Source organism: Talpa europaea, assembly GCF_964194135.1.
Source record: "Talpa europaea genome assembly, chromosome: 3".
In the NCBI taxonomy this organism is placed as follows: Eukaryota; Metazoa; Chordata; class Mammalia; order Eulipotyphla; family Talpidae; genus Talpa; species Talpa europaea.
In genome coordinates this window covers 55,406,306-55,427,340 of record NC_140069.1, presented here as the reverse complement: position 1 = coordinate 55,427,340, position 21,035 = coordinate 55,406,306, and the positions used below count along the sequence as shown (strand labels likewise).

Genomic DNA, 21,035 nt, shown 5'->3' with positions numbered 1-21,035 from the left:
TTAATTCTACTCATAGTAGAGTCTTTAATAATGAATGATAGCCAGACCCCACAATATCTGCAAATACCAAAAGCCCATGGAAAGTTTAACTCCTGCTAAATTTTTAACATATTTTCCAACTCTCCAGTGGTTCTGGAATCTTATTGTTGTAATTGCATTATTATTTTAATAAACACAACAAATCCTACTCTCCAACACAAAACAAACAAACAAAAATATATGAGATAACATCAAATGTAAGCAATTATAGACCATACATGAGATTATTTGGAAAGTCCTTAAGTAATCATAAATGACAGAGCCACAAAGTTCAATTTTACAAGTAGCTTCTCATAAGTTTCTAATAGGAACTTGGCTACTTTGCACAGTGTTTAAAATTCATTCTACTATTTGACACAGTATAGAATGAAATAATGAATTATTTCAACATTTATTTTAACAATAGCATGTTACACTTAAAATCAGTGATAAAAAGCAATAGTTTATAATTAGTATGCTCAGCTAAGAAATTAAGAATTCATAGATTTTTGTACTAAGGAAAATGAACGAACAAACCATTGTATTTGACCTGTTAATTGTGTTCCCAACAGTAAGTACTTTTCTTTCCTTCTTCCTTGTCCAAGCTATTCTCTGAGTCTCAGTTTCTTCATCTGTGTAAGAAAGTAACTAGATGTCTTGAAACCTAAGATGAATCTTTTGGTGAATCTTGGTTTAAGGCTTCCTTAATTCAGACTGACTAAAATTGCTACAGGAAGGCATTTCCTGATACATATTATGTTAAAAAATTAATTAGTAATGCTAACACCCTTAGTTTGTTGGATGTCACCGGAAGGTATTTTCTTGTTATGGAAATCTATCATTTATTTACTCATTCCTATTCTTATATATCAATTTCTGTGCTTTAAAATATTTAACATAATCATATTATTCTATATGGCTAATTGTATATACATCTTCTCAAAAATAGTCTAACAGATGAAAGTTTGTTAATTTTACTCCAAACGTCCATTTTCAAACATGATCTTCATTCAGGGATATGGTCAGGGATATGGAAGTGCATTGTTGTGACTAACATTTCTAAACACTTTATAATTTCATACTTTAATGAGAGAGAAGGAAGGGAGGGAGGGAGGGAAGGGGGAAGTCTAGCCCACTGAAAGTGGACATACCTATGTTCTCTGGGAAAAATAACACTCAGAAAACAGAAATCAAATCAGCATTTGGATTTCACTTGTATTTGCAAGCCAGTAAAGCACTTTAAAAATAAATCTAGCTTTATTGGCATCTAATCTAAGCAGTAGAAACTATTGGATTTTTAATTTCTAGAGATCTTAGGGGACTTCATAAGGAGCACTCTTGTCTGAGTGCTCCATTTCTTCCCAGAAGACTTAGACTTATTGACTTTTTAACTATTGATTTATTTAGTATACATGCCTTTCAACTCCACATTTTTGTCTTTTTTTCCCTCCCTCCCCTTTTCTCTCTAGTATACAGTATGGACTGCTCTCTGGGTCACCTGGAATGTGTTCATTATCTGCTTTTATTTGGAAGTAGGTGGGCTCTCTAAGGTAAGTTTATCCTGCTTTTAAAATACACTTTTAAAAGAGTACACTAATAAATAATTATGACACACATCATATATACATATGTGTAGATAGATAGATAGATACAGATAATTATTAAAGTAACATAAATAGAATACTAATCAAAAGCTTGGGTACCATTCAGGAAAGAATGATCTTAGGAATATGTAAATATAATGACTCCAAAACAATGGTCTTACAGTCTCACTTGGTAAGCTGTAGTAGAACTCAGTTTCAAGGATCTTTATTTCCAATTTAAAAAGATTCAATGTAACAATAACCTCAGCCCTAAATCTTAGATAAAAAATTATTTTAAAAAAAAGGAAAATGATATTGAACATTCTTGAGTTCAGAATGCTTGAGTTCAGAATGGGACTGCTTGAGTTCAGAATCTCTGATGTTACTGTAATAGATATGAGACTCTCTTTGCTCAAATATTACTTCTGGAGAACAGAAGTTTGGCAAGGAATGATCACCTGTGTATTTAAGTGGAACATACATTTTTCTAGGAACTAAATATATCTATATGGTGATGCCTATTTTGAAATCCTGATTAGATTGAAGAGAGTTGTCCTAATGCAACATGATATGTTATTTCTCTCCATATGACTAATGTCAGCACAACACACAATTTTCATTATAACTTCTGTAGAATCCTCTTTGCCACCCAAATGTAAGAACATCTTGGATTAAGTTTCTAGTTGTGTTTCTTTAACATTTTTCTCATAAACCAGCACAATTTTCACCTGGAGAATTTGTAGAGAAGAAACTTGACAGTGTAATTACAAAATTAATTAAAAACCATTATTATTTTTTAGAATTTCTCATTATCCACTATATTGTGCTAACATATTTCATTGTGTGAGAGTAAAGTTCCTAAGTAGACTAGTCTTCTACTAGTATCGGTGGTTTCAATCTTAGAAAAATCTGCCTTGACCAGCACAAATACCCTTAAGAATTGTCAAACTTCACTGATGTCCATGTGGTAACAAAGAATTATTGATTTAGCCAAGCAACAAAAATCCCTAAAGGATTTTCTTCAGAACCTCCAGAGGTGGTTACTCTTTGTTCTACACTATAATAACTTTATAATTAGAACTTGCCATCATTTTCTCACATTGACAAATGCATTCAGCAACTTGAAATGGCATTTCTAAGTCCCATACAAATGCACTAACTTCTACCTTTAATATGTGTGCTGTTAATCGCATTTTACCATTAATTTCTATGACAGAAAAAAAGTACTTAAATCAGCGCCCACTTATCTTCAGTAACATGCAGATTATAAAGCAATTTTAAAATGCAAATCTTATGAATAAAATAATTATGAATAATAAGCATAACATTTTTAACCCCCCTAACATTTTGTGTCTTGTGATTTGAATGGTCACTTTAAGTCATACTTTTATTTCACCAGTTTACTGGATGGAAGTTATCTTTTTTTTCCCCACTTGAACTTAGAACATATTAGACTAAAGGAAATTTGACCTATGGAATTCTCATCATAGTTTGCTGAAAGAAAATGGGATTCCAAATTATACATTTTATTCAAATCCTGTCTTTAGCACTTAATGATGAGCCCTTAAGCAAATCATTTAATCCCTCTGAGTCATTGTGAAATATAAAAACAGGACCAGCTTTGCCAATGATTATAATGAGTTCTGGTTCTGTGTGTAGCATTGTTTTAAGCACATCATATTGGGAACTCAGGTAAGCCTGAGTTTATAAAAATTTTATATTTTTTTATAAAAAGTAGTAATACCAATAGTCATGTGTTCCATGAGTCTGATTTCCCTCAACTGTTCAAGGTTACTTGTGAATTGCTTTTTTGTAACTGTTTTTCTAATATAATATCAAGGACTTTTTTTCCTCATTTCCTTGGGTGCAAGATTTTTAAAAAATGGATATAAAAGTTCTGCTTGTTCATTTGTCACCCACTCAAATGCCATTAATCAGTCACCCAAGTATTCTAGGTCATTAAAAGAAAGATGACTTCCAAGGAGCATCCTAAAGATGTCTGCTGTCTCTTTCTATTTACTACTGGAAAGTCTGGGACTATCTCCCTGTTCATTCACAGTGTAGCCTCAATACTAGCCTGTAGGAGATCTGATAAATAGAGCAGAGTTAAGGACTCTTGATAACCCAAGCACCTCTGCTGTCTTTCCAAGTTGGACTTCTTTTCATAAGCAATTCCTTATTCATACATGCTGGTTTGTTTCCTAACTTTCAAAATCTCCATCTCCTACTGGTTCATGAAGTCATTTGTTGGAATGACCCATGAGGTAGATTAATAAGGTTTCCTTGTATCTTGATTTTTGCCCAAAACATCCATTCTAAAAGATAGAAACTCCAAAAACCATTTTCAGATTAATTTTCATAAGATCTCTGTGGACATAGGTGTTATTTTAATAACAGGCACTGTTATCCTTCCTTTTTAATTGAGGATGCACATTTTCCTGGGCAACCACACATCTCACCTGTTACAGGGACTGTTAATCTCAGCCGCTGGATTTTCCTTTGCTGTTATCTCCTCTTCTGTGTCATAAGTTTTCTACTGATGTCTAGAGTGTCCTCATTTTCCTCAGATTTTCCAGAACCTGTAAGAAATGGACATAATGCTCTTAAGAAATGTGTACATGTATGGTAGGGTCAGAGATGACTGTGAATAGGTAACTAAAGTTATCTGCACTGACTAATATACTAGAACCTCAGTTTCCTTTTCTATAAAATGAGAAAAGCCATGGTACACCACTCACAGGATTGTTGAGAGTTAAATAAGATGGTGCATATAAAGGACTTAGATGAGAACTTGGCATACTGTGAGGTTTCAGCAGATAATGGTTCTCATAATTGTCATCAACATCATCATCTTTATTATCATTGAAGAAATTAACAGGCATCACAGTCTTCAATCTGAAAACCTTTGGGACATACATTTATTACTGTGCAAGAGCTATAAAAGGGGTGAAAACGTAGGACTGAGTGACTTGTTTAAAAAAATATGTAACAATCCCTTGTGATAGGACCTTGAATCTGCATATTAACTTCACAGCTGCAACACTATTAATTAAATCCTTTCCTTCAATGTATAAATAGCTTTTTGAAATACTTTTGCATCCAGATTCTCCTGCTGTCCTTACTGCTCCCCCTAGGAGGACTTTATGCATCTCTGGCAGTCTCTAAGGTGGTTTTTCATGCTGCACTTTAAGATCACCAAGGGCACAATTAATAAGTTACTGCTGCTTCTTTGGAAATTGTAGGACTTGAAATCATTTTCCTCCCTAGGAAGGCACTCAGAATGTAAATATGAAAACCCAATTCATTTACTGCATTTAAAGATACCGAAAAATCAGTTATGTTGAGAATAACAGGTAGTACTTGTTTTTATTCCAAAGGAATTAAACTGATATCTTTTTGATTACTCCAAATTGTAGAAAATTTCAGCTAATATTTCTCCTAACTGAATTTTCTTGAGAGATGTGTGAAAATTACACCTCAGTGATACTAAAGAATTTTAGCATGTTACATTTTCAGAAAATATGATATGTGACTATACATGAGCATAATTTAGACTTAGCAAATGAATGCAAAGAAATTCTAGGAATAATTCTTATATTTATCATGAGTTTTGATCAGGAACCTTTTAAAAATATATAGGTAGAGAGCAGGGGTGTGCGATGAACCAACCTTTACTGCTCCCTACTCTGTATAGGTGCTTTGCATTGTCTTCACACAAAAGGAAAACCTACTTTTGTTTGTTTCTCTGCATCATGTTTTAACCACTGCACTTCTTCCATAGTGACCTGATTGATGGGAATTTGATTCTCAAAGAAATTTAAGCCATTTTCCCAAATGGCAATAATAGCATTTTCTGTCCTCTTTTGACTTAAATTATCACCATCTTTCATAGGGTCCTCTCTCTTGTGAGACTTCTCAGTTGAATATTTTACCTGAGCCGCCAGACAGGGTCAATGAGATCATTCTTTTTCAGGGCTCATCCTTATTGCCTTGCCTGAATTGTTTCTCTGTGCCGGCTGGGAAAATTCCCTTTCTTGATCAAGATTCATTGTCCTTCAAGGTCAGATTCTTTCCACTAACTTTGGCTTTGGGCAGTCACTCTCAAGTAGGAAACTTGGAGACAGTTGATTTTGAGTTCTGATTGGGAGCAATTGCACAGGAAACAAACAGAACTTTCAGTTCCCTTCAGAACTTTCAGCCCAGCCATTATTTTTTTTATAAACACTCTAAATATTGTTGTGTCTGACGGTACTTTCAAGTGAAATCAATGATCTGTAACATATTTCCTTTTCCACTTAAGCAGACACAACTTGCTGAGTCTAATAGAGAGTTTTAAATTGATTTTATTTAAACACTGTTTTAAGCTTTATTTATTTATGCATACAAGAACTGAGGTATAGGCCAGAGGTGTGGGAGATGACAGGAGTCACCAGAGACAGAGTGGGGAGCAGAACAGGCAGATCCACTGAAATACATTGCTGAGGGGAGCAGTGGGCAAGTCAGGAGAGGTCTGCTGTGCCATGTGGGCAGCTCCCTTGCTGGGATTGAACTCGTGCTGCAGTGGCTGCAAATAGCTTCATAGGTTACGTCTTAAGCCCTTCACCACTAGGGAGGCCCTATTTTAAACATTTTCAACCTATTTTTTTTTTTTTTCATTCTCACATAGAAGGACTGGATTGTAGGCCAGAGGTGCAGGGAGAGAAGATTCACCGGAGACAGAGTGGAGAGCAGAACAGGTAGATCTCCTGAAATACATTGCTGAGGGGAGCAGCAGGCAAGACAGAAGAAGTCTACTGCGCCATATGTGGGTTAGCTCCCTGGCCAGGGATCAAACTCAGGCCATAGTGGTGATAGTGCTGAGACTTAACCCTTAAGCCACCAGAGAGGCCAAAGAGTTTTAAATTTAAAATGATCCTTTCCTCTCGAAGATCCCTTCCTACTTGGATACTCTTCAGCGGAATCTTGCAATGTTCTATTTACAAAGAACTAAAATTATAGTATAAAATATCTTTATTCTGCAATAATAGATCAGCAAATGATACAGAAATAACATCCTACAAGCCCAGTAAAACTATGCTTTCTTTTGGAACTGCAAGAGTGATATACTATTTATTATATCATGAAGTGAATGGCATTTATATCTTAGTGAGACATTTTGGAAAGATGCATAAACTCTTTCGGTTCACAAGAATAACAAAATATTTCAGGTTTTGAATCAATACATTAGTACACACTTATCCTATTGTCCTGAAAGAATGTTTCTCTAGGGGCCTCCCCAGTGGCGCAGCGGTTGAGCGCTGGGTTGCGAAGCTGCCCTCAGCCTCTGCCGCGCCGGTTCATCCCCAGATGCTCTCCGGCCACCGGAGGAGGATCCCACATGGCACGCAGACCTCTCCTGCCAGTCGCTGCTCCCCTCAGCAGTGTACTTCGGTCCTTCTGCCTGCTCTGCTCCCTGCTCTGGCTCTGGTGAGTTCTCTCACCCTCCCATGCTTCTGACTGTACCCAGTGCTTGTATAAATAAACAAATAAATCTTTAAAAAAAAAATGTTTCTCTATATACTGTATTCCAGGGGTGAGGGTGGAGATGGCAGAAGTCTATCCAGTATTAAGTATTTTTAAAGGAAAAACTATCAGAATTTGCTTCCAGACATAACATGTAAATGACACTCAATAGCTTGCAAATGTCTTTTTTTTGTTTGGCTTCTTTACAATCCATTTTCAAAGTAAAGCAGGTATGTACTTTAAAAGAAAAGTAGAAAGCATAAATACAGTTATACATTTCTTATTCCAAAGGAATGAAACTGTTCCTTTTCCTCTGACATGGCTGTGGGTAAACATAAAATAATTCTCTGTGTTCTTTACATGGTGAGATCACAGCTTCCTTTGCATATCCTTTCCCATATTTAAGAAAATTATAAGAAAATGTAAACTAACTATTACAATTTTCATAACTTTTATCAAATACAAATATTTTGCTAGCCTGTGTTTGAAAAATCCAATTTGCCGCTAAGTTATAGTCCAATGACATATAGAATCCACAATTGGCTACTAAGTAAGTGCTGAAGCCTGGGTGATAGTAGGATTTCTTAATCAGAAATTTGTATATCAATCTTATGGTTTTCTGTAGAGGGGTTCAAACAATTTTTTCAAGAGAGCAGGTGGATGTATTATTCTTTTCTTAGTATTTTATTTTATATAATTCTTACATCATTTTTCATTTTTGTACAATGTATGCATTTTCATTTTGGTTATATTTCCCATACAATTGCAACCCCTCTTATTTTTATCCTAATCCTTCCTCTCTCTGCCCCTCCCCCTTCACCTCCCTCCCCACCTTGGCAGTGTGTCTCTGGTCCACAGTTGCTTGTTGATTTTTATTATCAGCCATAGTTGCATTTATTGTTGTATGAGAAGTCACTATGGTGAACAAGGTCTATGTAAATGGGATAATTACAGAAGTATATTGCTGCTGCTACTTGTATTTATATTTTATTTTTCTACCTCTAATGAAAATATGCATGAATTGTGGTGGAAGACTGTCACCTTGGTGGAGGGAGTGTTTTTGTCGCATGCACCTGAAGGGTATATCCTATACCCTGAATTATATACAGCATTGTAAACCAGTGTGACCTCAAGAAAGATGGAAAGTGAACAGATTTGAAATATTAAAAAAAATGAGATCAATTTTTAAAGAAAGGTAAACATTTTATGTAGTTTAGCATCTCAACTCATTAAATGTTTTTTTTTATTAGCTGTCCTCTATTTCATCTCAAAACCTCTTCCCATTCTTTATTTATTTTTTTAAAGATTTATTTATTTATTTATACAAGCACTGGGTACAGTCAAAAGTGTGGGAGAGTGAGAGAATTAACCAGAGCCAGAGCAGGGAACAGAACAGGCAGACTGACGAAATATACTGCTGAGGGGAGCAGCGGGCAAGGCAGGAGAGGTCTGTCACGTCATGTGGGACCTTCGCCGGTGGATGGGGATCGAACCAGTGCTGCAGAGGCTGGGGGCAGCTTCGCAGCCCAGCACTCAACTGCTGCGCCACTGGGGAGGCCCTCTTCCCATACTTTATTACATTGTATACAGGCCCTGTGACAGCTCAGGTCATGAAAACTTAGATTCAAATCTGTTCCCCCCTCACTAAAGCTGACTGTGCTTAAAGCTTACACACTGCTGTCTCCTCTTTTCTCCTGAATCCACTATTGTGGGAGGGAAAATGGCAAGTTGCCAACATCTTATAGAGCCAGACATCAGGAATCCTGACTTCATGCTGATCTTAGTTTTATCCAGGCACTGCTAGTGTCCACTGCTGAAGTGACAATGTCCACATGTGGCTAATCCTCCCACTAAATTCAATAAGACAGTGTTTACTGGGCCTTCCCGGTGGCACAGCGGTTGAGCGCTGGGTTGCCAAGCTGCCCGCAGCCTCTGCAGCGCCGGTTCGATCCCCGGCTGCTCCCTGGCCACCAGAGGAGGGTCCCACATGGCGCGCAGACCTCTCCTGCCGCCCACTGCTCCCCTCAGCAGTGTACTTCGGTCCTTCTGCCTGCTCTGCTCCCCGCTCTGGCTCTGGTGAATTCTCTCACCCTCCCGCGCTTCTGACTGTACCCAGTGCTTGTACAAATAAATAAATAAATCCTAAAAAAAAGAAAAGAAAAGAAAATACTTGTTTAAAAAAAAAAGACAGTGTTTACTATTAAAAAAATTATTTATTTATGCATACAGGAGTTGGGGTGCAGGTCAAATGTACGGGAGTGGGTGAAAAGATTCACCAGAGACAGAGTGGGCAACAGAACAGGCAGACTGACTGAAATACACTGATGAGGGGAGCAGCAGGCGAATTAGGAGAGGTTTGCTGCACCATGTGGGTAGCTCCCTGGCTGGGGATCCAACTCTTGCTGCAGTGTCTGCGGATAGCTTCATAATGCTGTGCTTAACCCCTTGCACCACCCAGAGGCCCAAGACAATGTTTATTTTTAATGATAGTTTTTCCAATAGATGTAAGTTTGTTCAGCCACTGGTGACAGCATGGTAGGCCACACGGAGTTGATCATGCTGCTGAATGTCCGTATACATGTTCTTTTCAAGAAAATTTTGGTGCCACAGAGAAACCACAATATTGTTTTGTTTTGATTTTTTTTCAACTGAGGTAACACTGGGTTATCCCCATCAGGGATTTCCACCGTAGTGCACCCACCACCAATTTACCTGTACTCTACCACCACAGACCATTATGCCTCCCTCTCCCCCGTTCTATCCCCTCCCACATCACTTCTCCCCCCTTGGTGTCTCAGTTCTTTAATCAGCTATCAAGGGTTAGTTTTTCAGCTTTTCTTTATCTGACTATTAATTTAGTTACTTATGTACCACATATTAGTGAGGCCATCCAGTATTTATCTTTCTCCTTCTGACTTATTTCACTTAGTAATATACTTTCAAGTTCCATCCATGTTGCCAAAAATAGCATGAGTTTATCTTTTTTGGCTGAGTAGTATTCCATTGTGTGTGTGTGGGTGTGTCTGTGTGCATGTGTGTGTGTGCACGCTAGGCCAGTTTGCATTCCTACCAGCAGTGTAGGAGGGTTCTCTTTTTTTCCATATACTCACCAGCACTTGCTGTTTCTGGTCTTTTTGATATGGGCCATTCTCACAGTTATGAGATGGTATCTAAAGAAATCACACTTTTGTAGCTTATGTTAGAATGATTTGCTATATTTGCAAAGAATTTAAAGATGTAACTGTAGAAACTTTGATATAGTCAACTGAACATAAGATGGGCTATTTCATAAAAACAATATATATAACATAAGTAAATACCATTAAATGTGAGCTTTTCTTCTTGTGATGTTAATGAGACTGTCTTGAGACATGATCTCTTGGTTGTGAAATGTCAATTAAGTGTACAATCGTGATGTTGAGGAATTTCAGGTGACGTTTGCAGCAGTTCACAGACTACAAAAGAGAGCCTTAGAAATGTATTTAGTTTTGTTTCTTTAGTTTTAAAAACCAGAATATCAACATATACCATTGTATAACCTTATAAAATGAAATAGCACTGCACCATCAAATTATAACTGATGAACATTAAGTCGAAAACTCTGCAGGAACAGAGAAACCTCGGATAACAATTACTCGACACTGCTCCAGGCCACAGACCACACACTACATCTCATTTAAATGTTGTATATCAAGTTTTCATAAGAAGACTATGGGAGGAAAATCACTGATACTGATAACAATAATCATATCTAATAATATCTCTTTGTACTGAGAAAATTTCTTTCTGAGCTTCCTTGCTGTGCTGGCATAAGAAATTATGGGTCTGTAGCTTCAAACTGATGTGGATAAGAGTATTGAATAGAGATGGCCCTGAAAGTATCCATGCATCTAATTTGTGATTTAACTGGTTACTGCAGCCACTGGAAACCCAATCTTGCACCACTGGCTGCCTTAGCACAAACTGTTTTTGGATCCCTGGCTTAGAAAGGATAAATTCAAGAATGCAGAGAGAGCAGAATAATGAGGAAATAAAACCAGCATGTTGGAAAAGGTGTTAAAAACAAGCAGCCAGCAGATTAATTTCAAAGATGGAGGTGGGAAGGAAGCTATGTTTTGTTTTCTCTTAAAGCAGAGGTGCTAATGGGCTGGCAATTCAGGAATCCTTGCAATGAGCTGCCCTTTAATGTGAAGCTCCCTACTTTCTGGAATGCCAGCTGCAGCACAGACCTGCCCAGGGAAGGGTCAGGAAACATGAGTCATTTCAGCCTCCCAGGTACTATCTGAGAACCAACAAAAAGGAAAGAAGAGAAAAATATGCCTGGAGCAAAGATCTCCCAGAAGTTGAGGGAGAACTGACAGGTCCCAGCACAGACCACTGAGCAGAAGCGTGGGATGCAGAATGAAAAGGGAGAGGGAAATAGGAAGTATCGGAGTGTCTGATAATTCAGGCACCCTTAGCTCTCCTCTGCCCTTTGGAAGGCTTCCGCCTTGATCCTACTTTGCCTGTTTTCTGACTCAGAAATCACAGAAATACAGCAACAATACAACATTCAGTTGTGTTTACAGGGATTGTCAGTGTGCTCGCATGTGAAACATTGCACATCGAATCATCCAGCTGTCTAGATTTTCTGTAAGGTTAACTTTTTCTGGGGATTTTCAGTCTCCTATAGAAATCAGACAGAAGAGCTTACAGTCAAAAACAAATGAAGCTGAAAAAACAATGACATTTTTTAAAGTAATTCTTTTTTTTTTTATAAGTTTTTTTTTTTTTAATAGAGGCATGTTTTATTTATTTATTTATTTATTTGTTTGTTTGTTTTGTTTATACATGCACTGGGTACAGTCAGAAGCGCGGGAGGGTGAGAGAATTCACCAGAGCCAGAGCCAGAGCAGGGAGCAGAGCAGGCAGAAGGACCAAAGTACACTGCTGAGGGGAGCAGCGGGCGGCAGGAGAGGTCTGCGCGCCATGTGGGACCCTCCTCTGGTGGCCGGGGAGCAGCCGGGGATCGAACCGGCGCCACAGAGGTCGCGGGCAGCTTCGCAACCCAGCGCTCAACCGCTGCGCCACCGGGGAGGCCCAAAGTAATTCTTATAGAAATTGATTTGACACAAAATCTGTGAGGATTTATTTAAGAAATATGAATATCAATTGTTGTTAATTTCCTAAAAGTATATTAATTTAAAGCATACATTTCTAAGATTAAAATTAGATGGGAACTAAAGTTGAATGAAAGTTAGCTCTCTTAAAAGAAGAAGAAAGGACACCCATTTGTTAGATTAATTTAAAAATGGGAAATACAATTACCTATAAAAAATCATACCACTTTTCTAATTTTTTAGGTATTTAGCTACATCCATCAAATCATTCTTTCATTAAAATAAGCATAGCCAAAAATTTCTGATTATATTCCAATATCTTGTCCCCCTTCTTCCTAATATAAATTCAGGGGAAACTCTGTTTTAATTTGAGATAGAAGTGCCAAAAAACTGCATTTCTTTTCCTCTGTATAAGGAAGAAGAATCAGCTATTTTCTCTACGATGGGCTATATAAGGAGTGTAATCATGACAGACTTATGAAAACCTGCCTAATAGCTAATTCAGCTTAGAAGCTGGCCTAAACCTAGTGATTTAAAATTTTAAATTTTACACTTAGAAGAATACAAACCTTACACTTCTATAGATCATGAACCCTACATGAGATTCAGTGGGTTAAAATCAAAGTATAGCAACTACTGTGGCAAAAAAAATATAGAGATTCCTCAAAAAATTATAGCTAGTGCTACCATATGAACTGGCAATTTTAGTTCTATTTATCAAAATGATATGAAATCGCTATCTCAAAAATATATCTGCACCATCATCTTCATTACAGAATTATATACAATAACTAAGATGTGGAAACAAGCGAAATGCCCATTAATTAATTAATAAAAGAAATGTGATAGATATATAGAGATAATATGTAGTGGGCTATTACTCAATCATCAGAAAGAAGAAAATACTGCCCAATTCTGATAGCATGGATGAAATTTGAGAACACTATGCTAAGTGAAATAAATCAGACATGAAAAGACTAATATGGTATTATTTCAATTACATGTGGAATCTAAGAAAAATAAGTTACAGAGAACAGGTTAGTAGTTGCCAGAGGTCGAGTTGGGGTGACGGAAATCAAAAGATATAATTTCTAGTTATAAGACGACTAAGCCCTGCTGATGTATTGTTCAGCATGGTGACCATAGTTAACAATACTGTATTGTACATTTGATAGTTGCAAAGAGAACAGTAGATCTTCAAAGTTCTCATCACAAGAAAAATAAGTTTTAACTATGTGATGGGATGGATGTGAACTTACTATGGTGATCACAAGTCAATATATAGATAAATTATGATGTCATATACCTCATATATATATATATATATATATGTCAAATTAAATTGCAGTAAAATAAAATCAAGGTGTCAGCAAGGCTGTATTTCTTTCTGGAGACTCTAGAGGAGAATCTGTTTCCTTCCCTTTTCCAGCTTCTGGAACTGCCCACCTTTCTTCCTTTAACTCCAAAGCCAGTAATGGAAACATAATGCTTCACAGGCCACCATCTTTCTTGTTTTTTTACATTCTTGAAAGGTTCTCCACTTCTAAGAACTCAGGTGATAAGACTGAGTCCACCAAGATAGGATAGTACAGGCAAATCTCAACATATCAAGATTGTCTTAAGCACATCAGTAGAACCCCTTTGCCATATAAAGGACCATAGTTTTAGGTCCTGAGAATTAAGACATGGGCATCTTCATGGACCTGTACTTGCAGTCATCATGGACCAGGAGGTGACGTATGGTCAGCCATGAAGGGGAATGATAAAGTAAAAAGAAATAAAGGAGATTGTGATACTAATAACTGTGGGAGACTTCATACCAGTCCTCAGAAAAAGTTTTATATTAGAAAATATGCTTGTATCACTGTCTGGGGCTTGAAATTTGCAGTATAAAAATACCTAGCTAATCAAATGTAATTCTACAGACAATTTGACTTAGTATTTTGACCTCCTAGGGGGGGTTGCTGCTTTTTAAAAAAGCCCTTATGAAGAATTTGCATTGACCCACTCACCTCATCCCACACTCTTGTCCCAGATTCTCTTGTGGCCAGCATCCATTGGAATTAGAACTCCCTGGGGTTACATGCATCAGAGCCACTGTCACCACCCTTGGGAGGTGGTCTTGTAAGACATGCAATCAAATTACAGCCCATGACTACCAGTGACCTGGAAATACTGTTCATGCATAGTTAGGATAAAATGCCAGGTTGTTGGTGTCCTTTGAGGTAATTGGAGATAATTTATCTGGGTTTAAATAAATATATTCTTCAAATGTCAGACTGTTTCATTGTATTATTTAGCTTAGAGTCATACCTTTTGCAAAATTCCTTGAAGCTACCAAAAAAACAAAAACTAGGTTGCGTTCAGACATCCTTTCAGAATAAGCACTCCCTTCTTACACTATTGTAACAATGAAAGTTCAATTTCTTGAACTGTCCTGGGAGTTGAGTTGACCGTTTCTGTCCTGACCCGCGGGGTTCAGAGGCACGGGAAGAGAAGGGCTGAGGATTGAAATGAGGGGCTTGACGACTTGACGCTAGCGTTTGCTTCTTTATTTTTCCTTTATCCTTTTACTATATTTACATGTCTTTCCTTTATCCTGACTTTCTTACTTCCCTGGCCTTCTCTCTGCTCCTCTAGCAGTAACCCTTGCCGTATCTCCTTACAGTTTCCTCGCAGTCCTTCCTTGCAGTCCCTCGTGTCTCTCTCTTGCGGTTCCTTTCTTATACCCTCGTAGCTCCTCCCCCTGTACCTCCCAGTCTTATGTGCTTTAACAGGAAAAACCTGTGGTTCTCCAATAGGCGAAACAGTAAAGCGGACTCATGGCAAACGAACTCATGGCAAGCATATGCAACATGGCACATATTCCGGACGGCTCCGGACACGTTTCCAGAACAATAAGCAACAGTTTGATGGCATCATTTCTAGACCATCTAATGTTTTGGTTTGTACATATAATTTATCATTTATTCTTGTGTTGTAGTTATAGACTTACTAAAGAAAACACTTCCTCTGTATATTTGAAGTATGGGGGAGATGAGAAAATATTATAGCCTGCTTCAGGGCAGCATAGGACAGCAGAAGCACTGATTGTATAGTGAGTTGTAACTCACCATTAACTGAGATATTGAAACAAAGAGTATAGTTGTTAATTCCTGCATGCAATTAAATCTCATACACTGAGAGCATGGTATGAATTTTGCTTCATTATAAAAGGCAGGCAAGCAGGTTACTGTTTCCTAAAATCAATGATGGTCAGAAGAGCCTAGACATTGGGTGATCTGATGAATAATTTAATACTGATTTGTTAACTGTGCAGAAGTGAAGTTAGCCATGCAGGGAGACACATTGTCAATTGCCAGCAATTTACTATGTTTTTGAAAACCACAGGCAGCAATTTACAGAAAAGATTAGGCCAGTTACTGTACACGTATGACATTTTCTTGATTTAAGATGTCATCCTGAAAGCTGTTAACTGACAACTGGAGTTTGGAATGAGGTTATAAAGTTTAGTGAAGAACTGCTTTTACCTGGGAATGTCTACATTTCTGCCTGGGAGAACCCTGAATGCCCACCTCCTGCTAGGATTAAATGTTTGTATGCAAATGAGCTCTGCCAGAGAAGGGATGTACCTTCTTCACAGTCCTCTGTGCTGTGATGCACTTGTCCATGAGAAAGCATGGTGATGGGTGTATTTTGCAGAGAAGAAATCATTGTCCATGCATTTCTTTGGTCCCATACCATGGAGGGGGTGGGGTGCAGTCACTTTCATCTGGTTCCAGGAGTTTAATTTGCAGTTTTTCATAAAAAAAACTAATTAAAGTGAAATCCTCTTTTTATTACTGTGATTCCTTTCCACTTTTTCCCCCTATTGAAATTAAATCACTAACAATAATGTCTTCATATTTGAATATGTAAAAAAAATGAAATGAGGGTAGTCTTAGTTCCTAGAGGAATTTGTGAATCTAAAGGTCTGCTGTAGGATGACTTCTATATTCTTAATAGAAGACTATCCATGTCATGCAGTACCTCATAATTTAAAAAGTACAATAAAGCATAACCTATGATTGATCATTTTTGAAATTCTGCCCAAATTGAACTTTTGATATATTTTGAAAGTATTCTTATTCTTTACATTAATTTATCAGCATCTCCAAGGAATCCTAGTAAGCTCTAAGCCTTGCAATCTGAGTTACAATTGTAATTTCTATCTCAGGGTCACATATGCCAATGGAGTCACATATACCTTTTAAAAAGGAGAGGATTTAGCTTTCCATATGAGAAACTAGTCAAGATTTCATATGTGTGTCATTCTTAGCAATAAAATCAATCTAAAAACTAAGACAAATGCTTCTTTCTACTTTTTCTCTATTTGCCCTTCTGCCTGGGACTATAAACTCCTTTCCAAATAAATAGGAGTTCTTGTATTTGGCTTTACTAATTTTTTGCAAATTTGTTCCCAGAGGAGATAAAAAATGACTGTGATAAATTATTTTTTATCCTTTTTGTCAAATACTAAATGCAAAATGTAAACTGGTAGAAATGTATCATAAAAGCCAAAAAATGAGCTGTTTTATAGAGGTTAGTATTAAACCATAGCTCTGGTTTTACCCAGAAGTTGTATTTCTTTGTAGTATAAAAAAATCAATAAAACGATTTTTTAAACTCATTTAATATTTTTTAAATGAATGGGCTACTTCTATGACATTACTCTAAAGATATTACATTGAAGACTTACATAGCCATTAAGTGGATCAGCAGGTGTATTGTTTTGCCATCCAAGGTAGTACTAAAACACTTGGCAAACATGTTATTTTATCTAACTGTTTTAGAAGCATAGTTTTGGAATGACAATAGATAATTGCATTCAATCAAAATATTCTCCTTTATGTAATCGAAGCATCTATAATTAAAACATATAAACTTGGGGGTCTCCTTGGTGGTGCAAGGGGTTATGTGTCAGCACTATGAAACAGTCCTCACTACTACAGCACCAGTTCGATCCCCAGCCAAGGAGGTGACTCACATGGCACAGAAGACCTCTCCTGTCTCTCCCACTGCTCCCCTCAGCAGTGTATTTCAGTCAGTCTACCTGTTGTGCTCCCCACTCTGTCTCTGGTGAATCCTCTCACCCCACCACCTCTGGCCTACACTTCCAGTTCTTGTATACCTAAATAAATAAATCTTTTAAAAAAAGATGTATAAACTTGAATTCTAACTCCTTAAGCTTTCTTATTATAAAGGTAATAAATACATTCAGAATTACTATAGAAAAATTTTAATTACTTATACAATCTTAACTTTGAGTGGGTCTAACCCATAAAACCATATAAATTTTTTTTGGGGGGGGTTGTTTATTTTATTTTAAATTTTATGATTTTTTTTCCTTACATCTTCTTAATTTTGGACATTTGATTTCTCCGTCAGGTGTAGACCTGGTAGTTGTCTCACCACCGTAGCCCCCATGATCCATCACCGAAATCCTTGTGCTCTTCCCTCCTCTGTTTGGACTCCTCCCCCTTAAATCATATAGTTTCATTGTTCATTCTTTGTCTATAATATCTATAATATTTAATGTAAAAAAAAAAGACGTGCTTCCAGAGAGGAAAAAATATTGGGGTTTTTTTTAGAGACAGCTATATTGTAGATAATAAAATAAGGGCTTTATATGTTTAGCTAAAGATTAGACTGTGCTATAAATATGGTGGCAACCTCACAGAATGTCTTGAATGTGGTAGGTTTTTGCCTCTGTTGAAAACATCAGGTTGTGAATTTCTAAGGTCTAAATCACGATAGTTTTACAGGCTAAGGCTTCTTGCTGCTTGGATCAGACTATAATGATTTTGACTTGATCTATTTCTTTACCTTTAGAAACTCTCTACTTTATTTTTCTCTAAATCATCGAAAGTCTCATGTACTTTATTATAAGCACCACACTGAAAGATGGTTTATTATTAGTTTGCATTTATATTGTATTTTCTTTCAAGTAGCTCAGGGGGCTTTATAAAACATGACAGCAGCCATCAAAACACTTTGTCAGGCATGGAAGGCAAGAAATAATGCTGGTCTGAATGTGCCCAAGGCATCATGCTTAGTGGAACATGTTTTCCGTAGATGTAAAGAGATAATCTTTTTAGAGGTTTTCTTTAAAATAAATCCCAACTTTCTTAAGCATTTTCTTTTCTCACTTTTGGCATCAACTCTTTTGTTCAACAAATTCATTGAGCTTCAAATATTTGCAGGTGCTGACAGTAGACCCAGGGGAATGAAAAGAACTTGTTCTCATTGAGCTTTTATTCTAGCACAGGAGACAGGTATTATAAACAAATGTAAAACACCATGTTGAGTTATTGCTCTGGGGCATGGGGAAAGATGGTATAAGTGGGTAGAAATGGACTTCATGGGGATGGATGGAGTAAGTGGTAGGAGGGAGCATGCCATGTCAAGATTTTGGGGAACACCAGGTTCATAGGATAGGAGGCCATGGATCAAGCACAAGAAACAACAGGCATGCTGTATTATGTTGCTAAAGTTTCAGAGCAAATTGAGATCAGCTCATGGGTCTGGAAAGCTGAGCAGTGGCAAGTTCTTGGAGATACTTTATAGGTCCGTAGTGGCAGGAAGCCACGGAACAGGGTCTCTATGACCTGAGCAGACAGGTAAAGGAGAGTCGTGGAGCCCTCAGTGGCTTTTTCAGACTTTTATTGAGTTTACCAGGCACATGTCAGGTAGGGGTACTGGGGGGCCAGGAGGCTGGCAAGCCTCCCAGCCCCCAGAAAATCTTCACTCTTGCTGGGCTCTCTGGCGTTATCTGCTTCTCTGCTGGTTATGCTCTCGCTTGTTCTCTTCTGGTGGTTCCTTTCTGCTCTTTCTTGTTCTTGTTCTGCTGGTGTTCCCATGATGCTGCCCTGATAAGCCCAGTCTCAGCTCAGGTGTACCTACCTGCATATGTCCACACCATACTCCAGGTGCCCGCCGTCAGGTATGCATTCAGGACCGCAGGGATCCATCATCAATCCTAATGGCAGGAGGACAGAAAAGCCTGATAATCATTTACCCTACAAGGTTACAACAAGAATTTGAATCTGGTATAAAAATAGTGGGAGCACAGGGTGAACATAGGGGAATGACATTGTCAAAGATCAGTGCACCAGTGAGGGGTGCAGAGTTGAAGCAGGACACAGGGAAGGTGACTATGGTGGTAGGGTAAGGAAATTGACCAGGGTGGTGGGAGTGAAAGACCAGAGAGTTACCAGATTTGATGTATAAGCAGAGCTGTCAGAATTTGTGGATCTAAGGTGAATGAGGAGACTTGATTCTGTCTCTGCCACATTTCCATCAGGTATCGCTGAGGAGACTGAGGCTACCTGTAACACAGAGCACCCTTCTGATGCTTTGAAATGTCTGCTGTGTTCCCCTTTTCAACTAGTTCTGTCATTTTTTTTTAACTTTCTGTTCTCTTTACTTTCACACACCTTGCTTTTCTTCCCTTCTGTCACCTGCTTCACCTTGACTGTATTGCATATTTTCCTTGCTCTTTGACTGTCTTATTTCAAGGTGCCAAGACTTTTCTGGTGTTCTATTTATGAGCATGTGAGGGGTTTATTCACATGAAGAGTCCTCAACCTAGCTTTCTTAATTTTTCCATAAATTCACTCCACATTTTAAAACTTAAATCAAAATCCTTGACTTAATTCTTGATGTAATTCTACCATATCCATCTGAAACTTCAGTGAATGACAACAACAACAAAAACCCAGCACAATATGAAGCATTTGCTTTCTCCTTTCTCAACCAAGGACATCCTTTAGTGTGGAAGGCAAAGGGGGAAGATTTTTGAAATTAATTCAGAGTCAATTAGAAAACACTTTTGTTTTTACCAAATTGTCTGTATTTACCATTAAATTCTTCCATCTTCAATGAAGAGCCCACTGTCTTTAAATCCACATGTTTGCCTTTTGGTAAATTCTAATTGTGTGATTTTTTTCTGATATTAATCAGTTCTCTAATTATCAAATACCAAGTTGGTGTGCAATATTCAATTTGTATCAAACATTAATTACCCAGAGTTAGCGTAGACTCTATAATTTAAGGGTTCAGTCCTATGAGACTACACTCCACACACCAGCTCTAAATAAGATTCTTAGGCTGCTTGAACTTTAGCACAGGCATCTACAAGTTTAGCGGTTCTCATATTTTCCCTTGGAGTTAAATAACTCCCTAGAAACTCTTATTGAATCATGGAAAACTTTACTTGCAATTATTGACTTATTGTAAAAAATAAATATCAGGAACATTCAAATGGAAGATATAAAGAGGGAAGGAGAGGGGCGCTAAGCTTATGTCCTCTCCAGATATAATGCCTTCCCAGCATCTTAATGTGTCAATGTGGTCACCAGCCCAGAATTCCCCAAACTAGATTGTTGAAGAGTTTTTAAGGAAGTTTCATATTGTAGGCATGAACTGGTAAATCATTGGCTGTTGGTGATTGGACAATATTTTTAGCAACTGTCTCCTCCCATAAGGAGTGGGGTTCAAAGTTCCAGCCATAGAATCATGTGGGTGCTTCCTTTTGTAATCATCTCTCCTCCTGAAGTTACCACAGAGTCATCTGATTAACACAAACCCAGGTAAGGGCAAAAGAAGAACCTTACCAAATAACAAAAGCTATTCCTACATTGAGAAAATCCCAAGGGTTTTAGGAGCTCTGTGCCAGAAACACGCACAAACACCAAAAAAAGATTATATATATATATAATAAATACCAAAAAAGATTTTATGTATATATAAAATTTTTATATCTACATCTTTATATATAATCTTTTTTTTTCCC

At 37.5% G+C, this 21,035-nt stretch overlaps 1 protein-coding gene across 1 annotated transcript in view; it reads left to right on the top strand.

The window, feature by feature from the left end:
- NKAIN3 (sodium/potassium transporting ATPase interacting 3) overlaps nucleotides 1-21,035 on the top strand; it is a gene marked incomplete at both ends in the record, with an annotated part of 591,729 nt that overhangs the window by 299,710 nt on the left and 270,984 nt on the right. Inside the window, one exon of the mRNA XM_084229169.1 lies at nucleotides 1,488-1,568. Coding sequence (XP_084085295.1) covers nucleotides 1,488-1,568 — 81 coding nt within the window. The remainder of the gene's footprint in view (nucleotides 1-1,487; nucleotides 1,569-21,035) is intronic.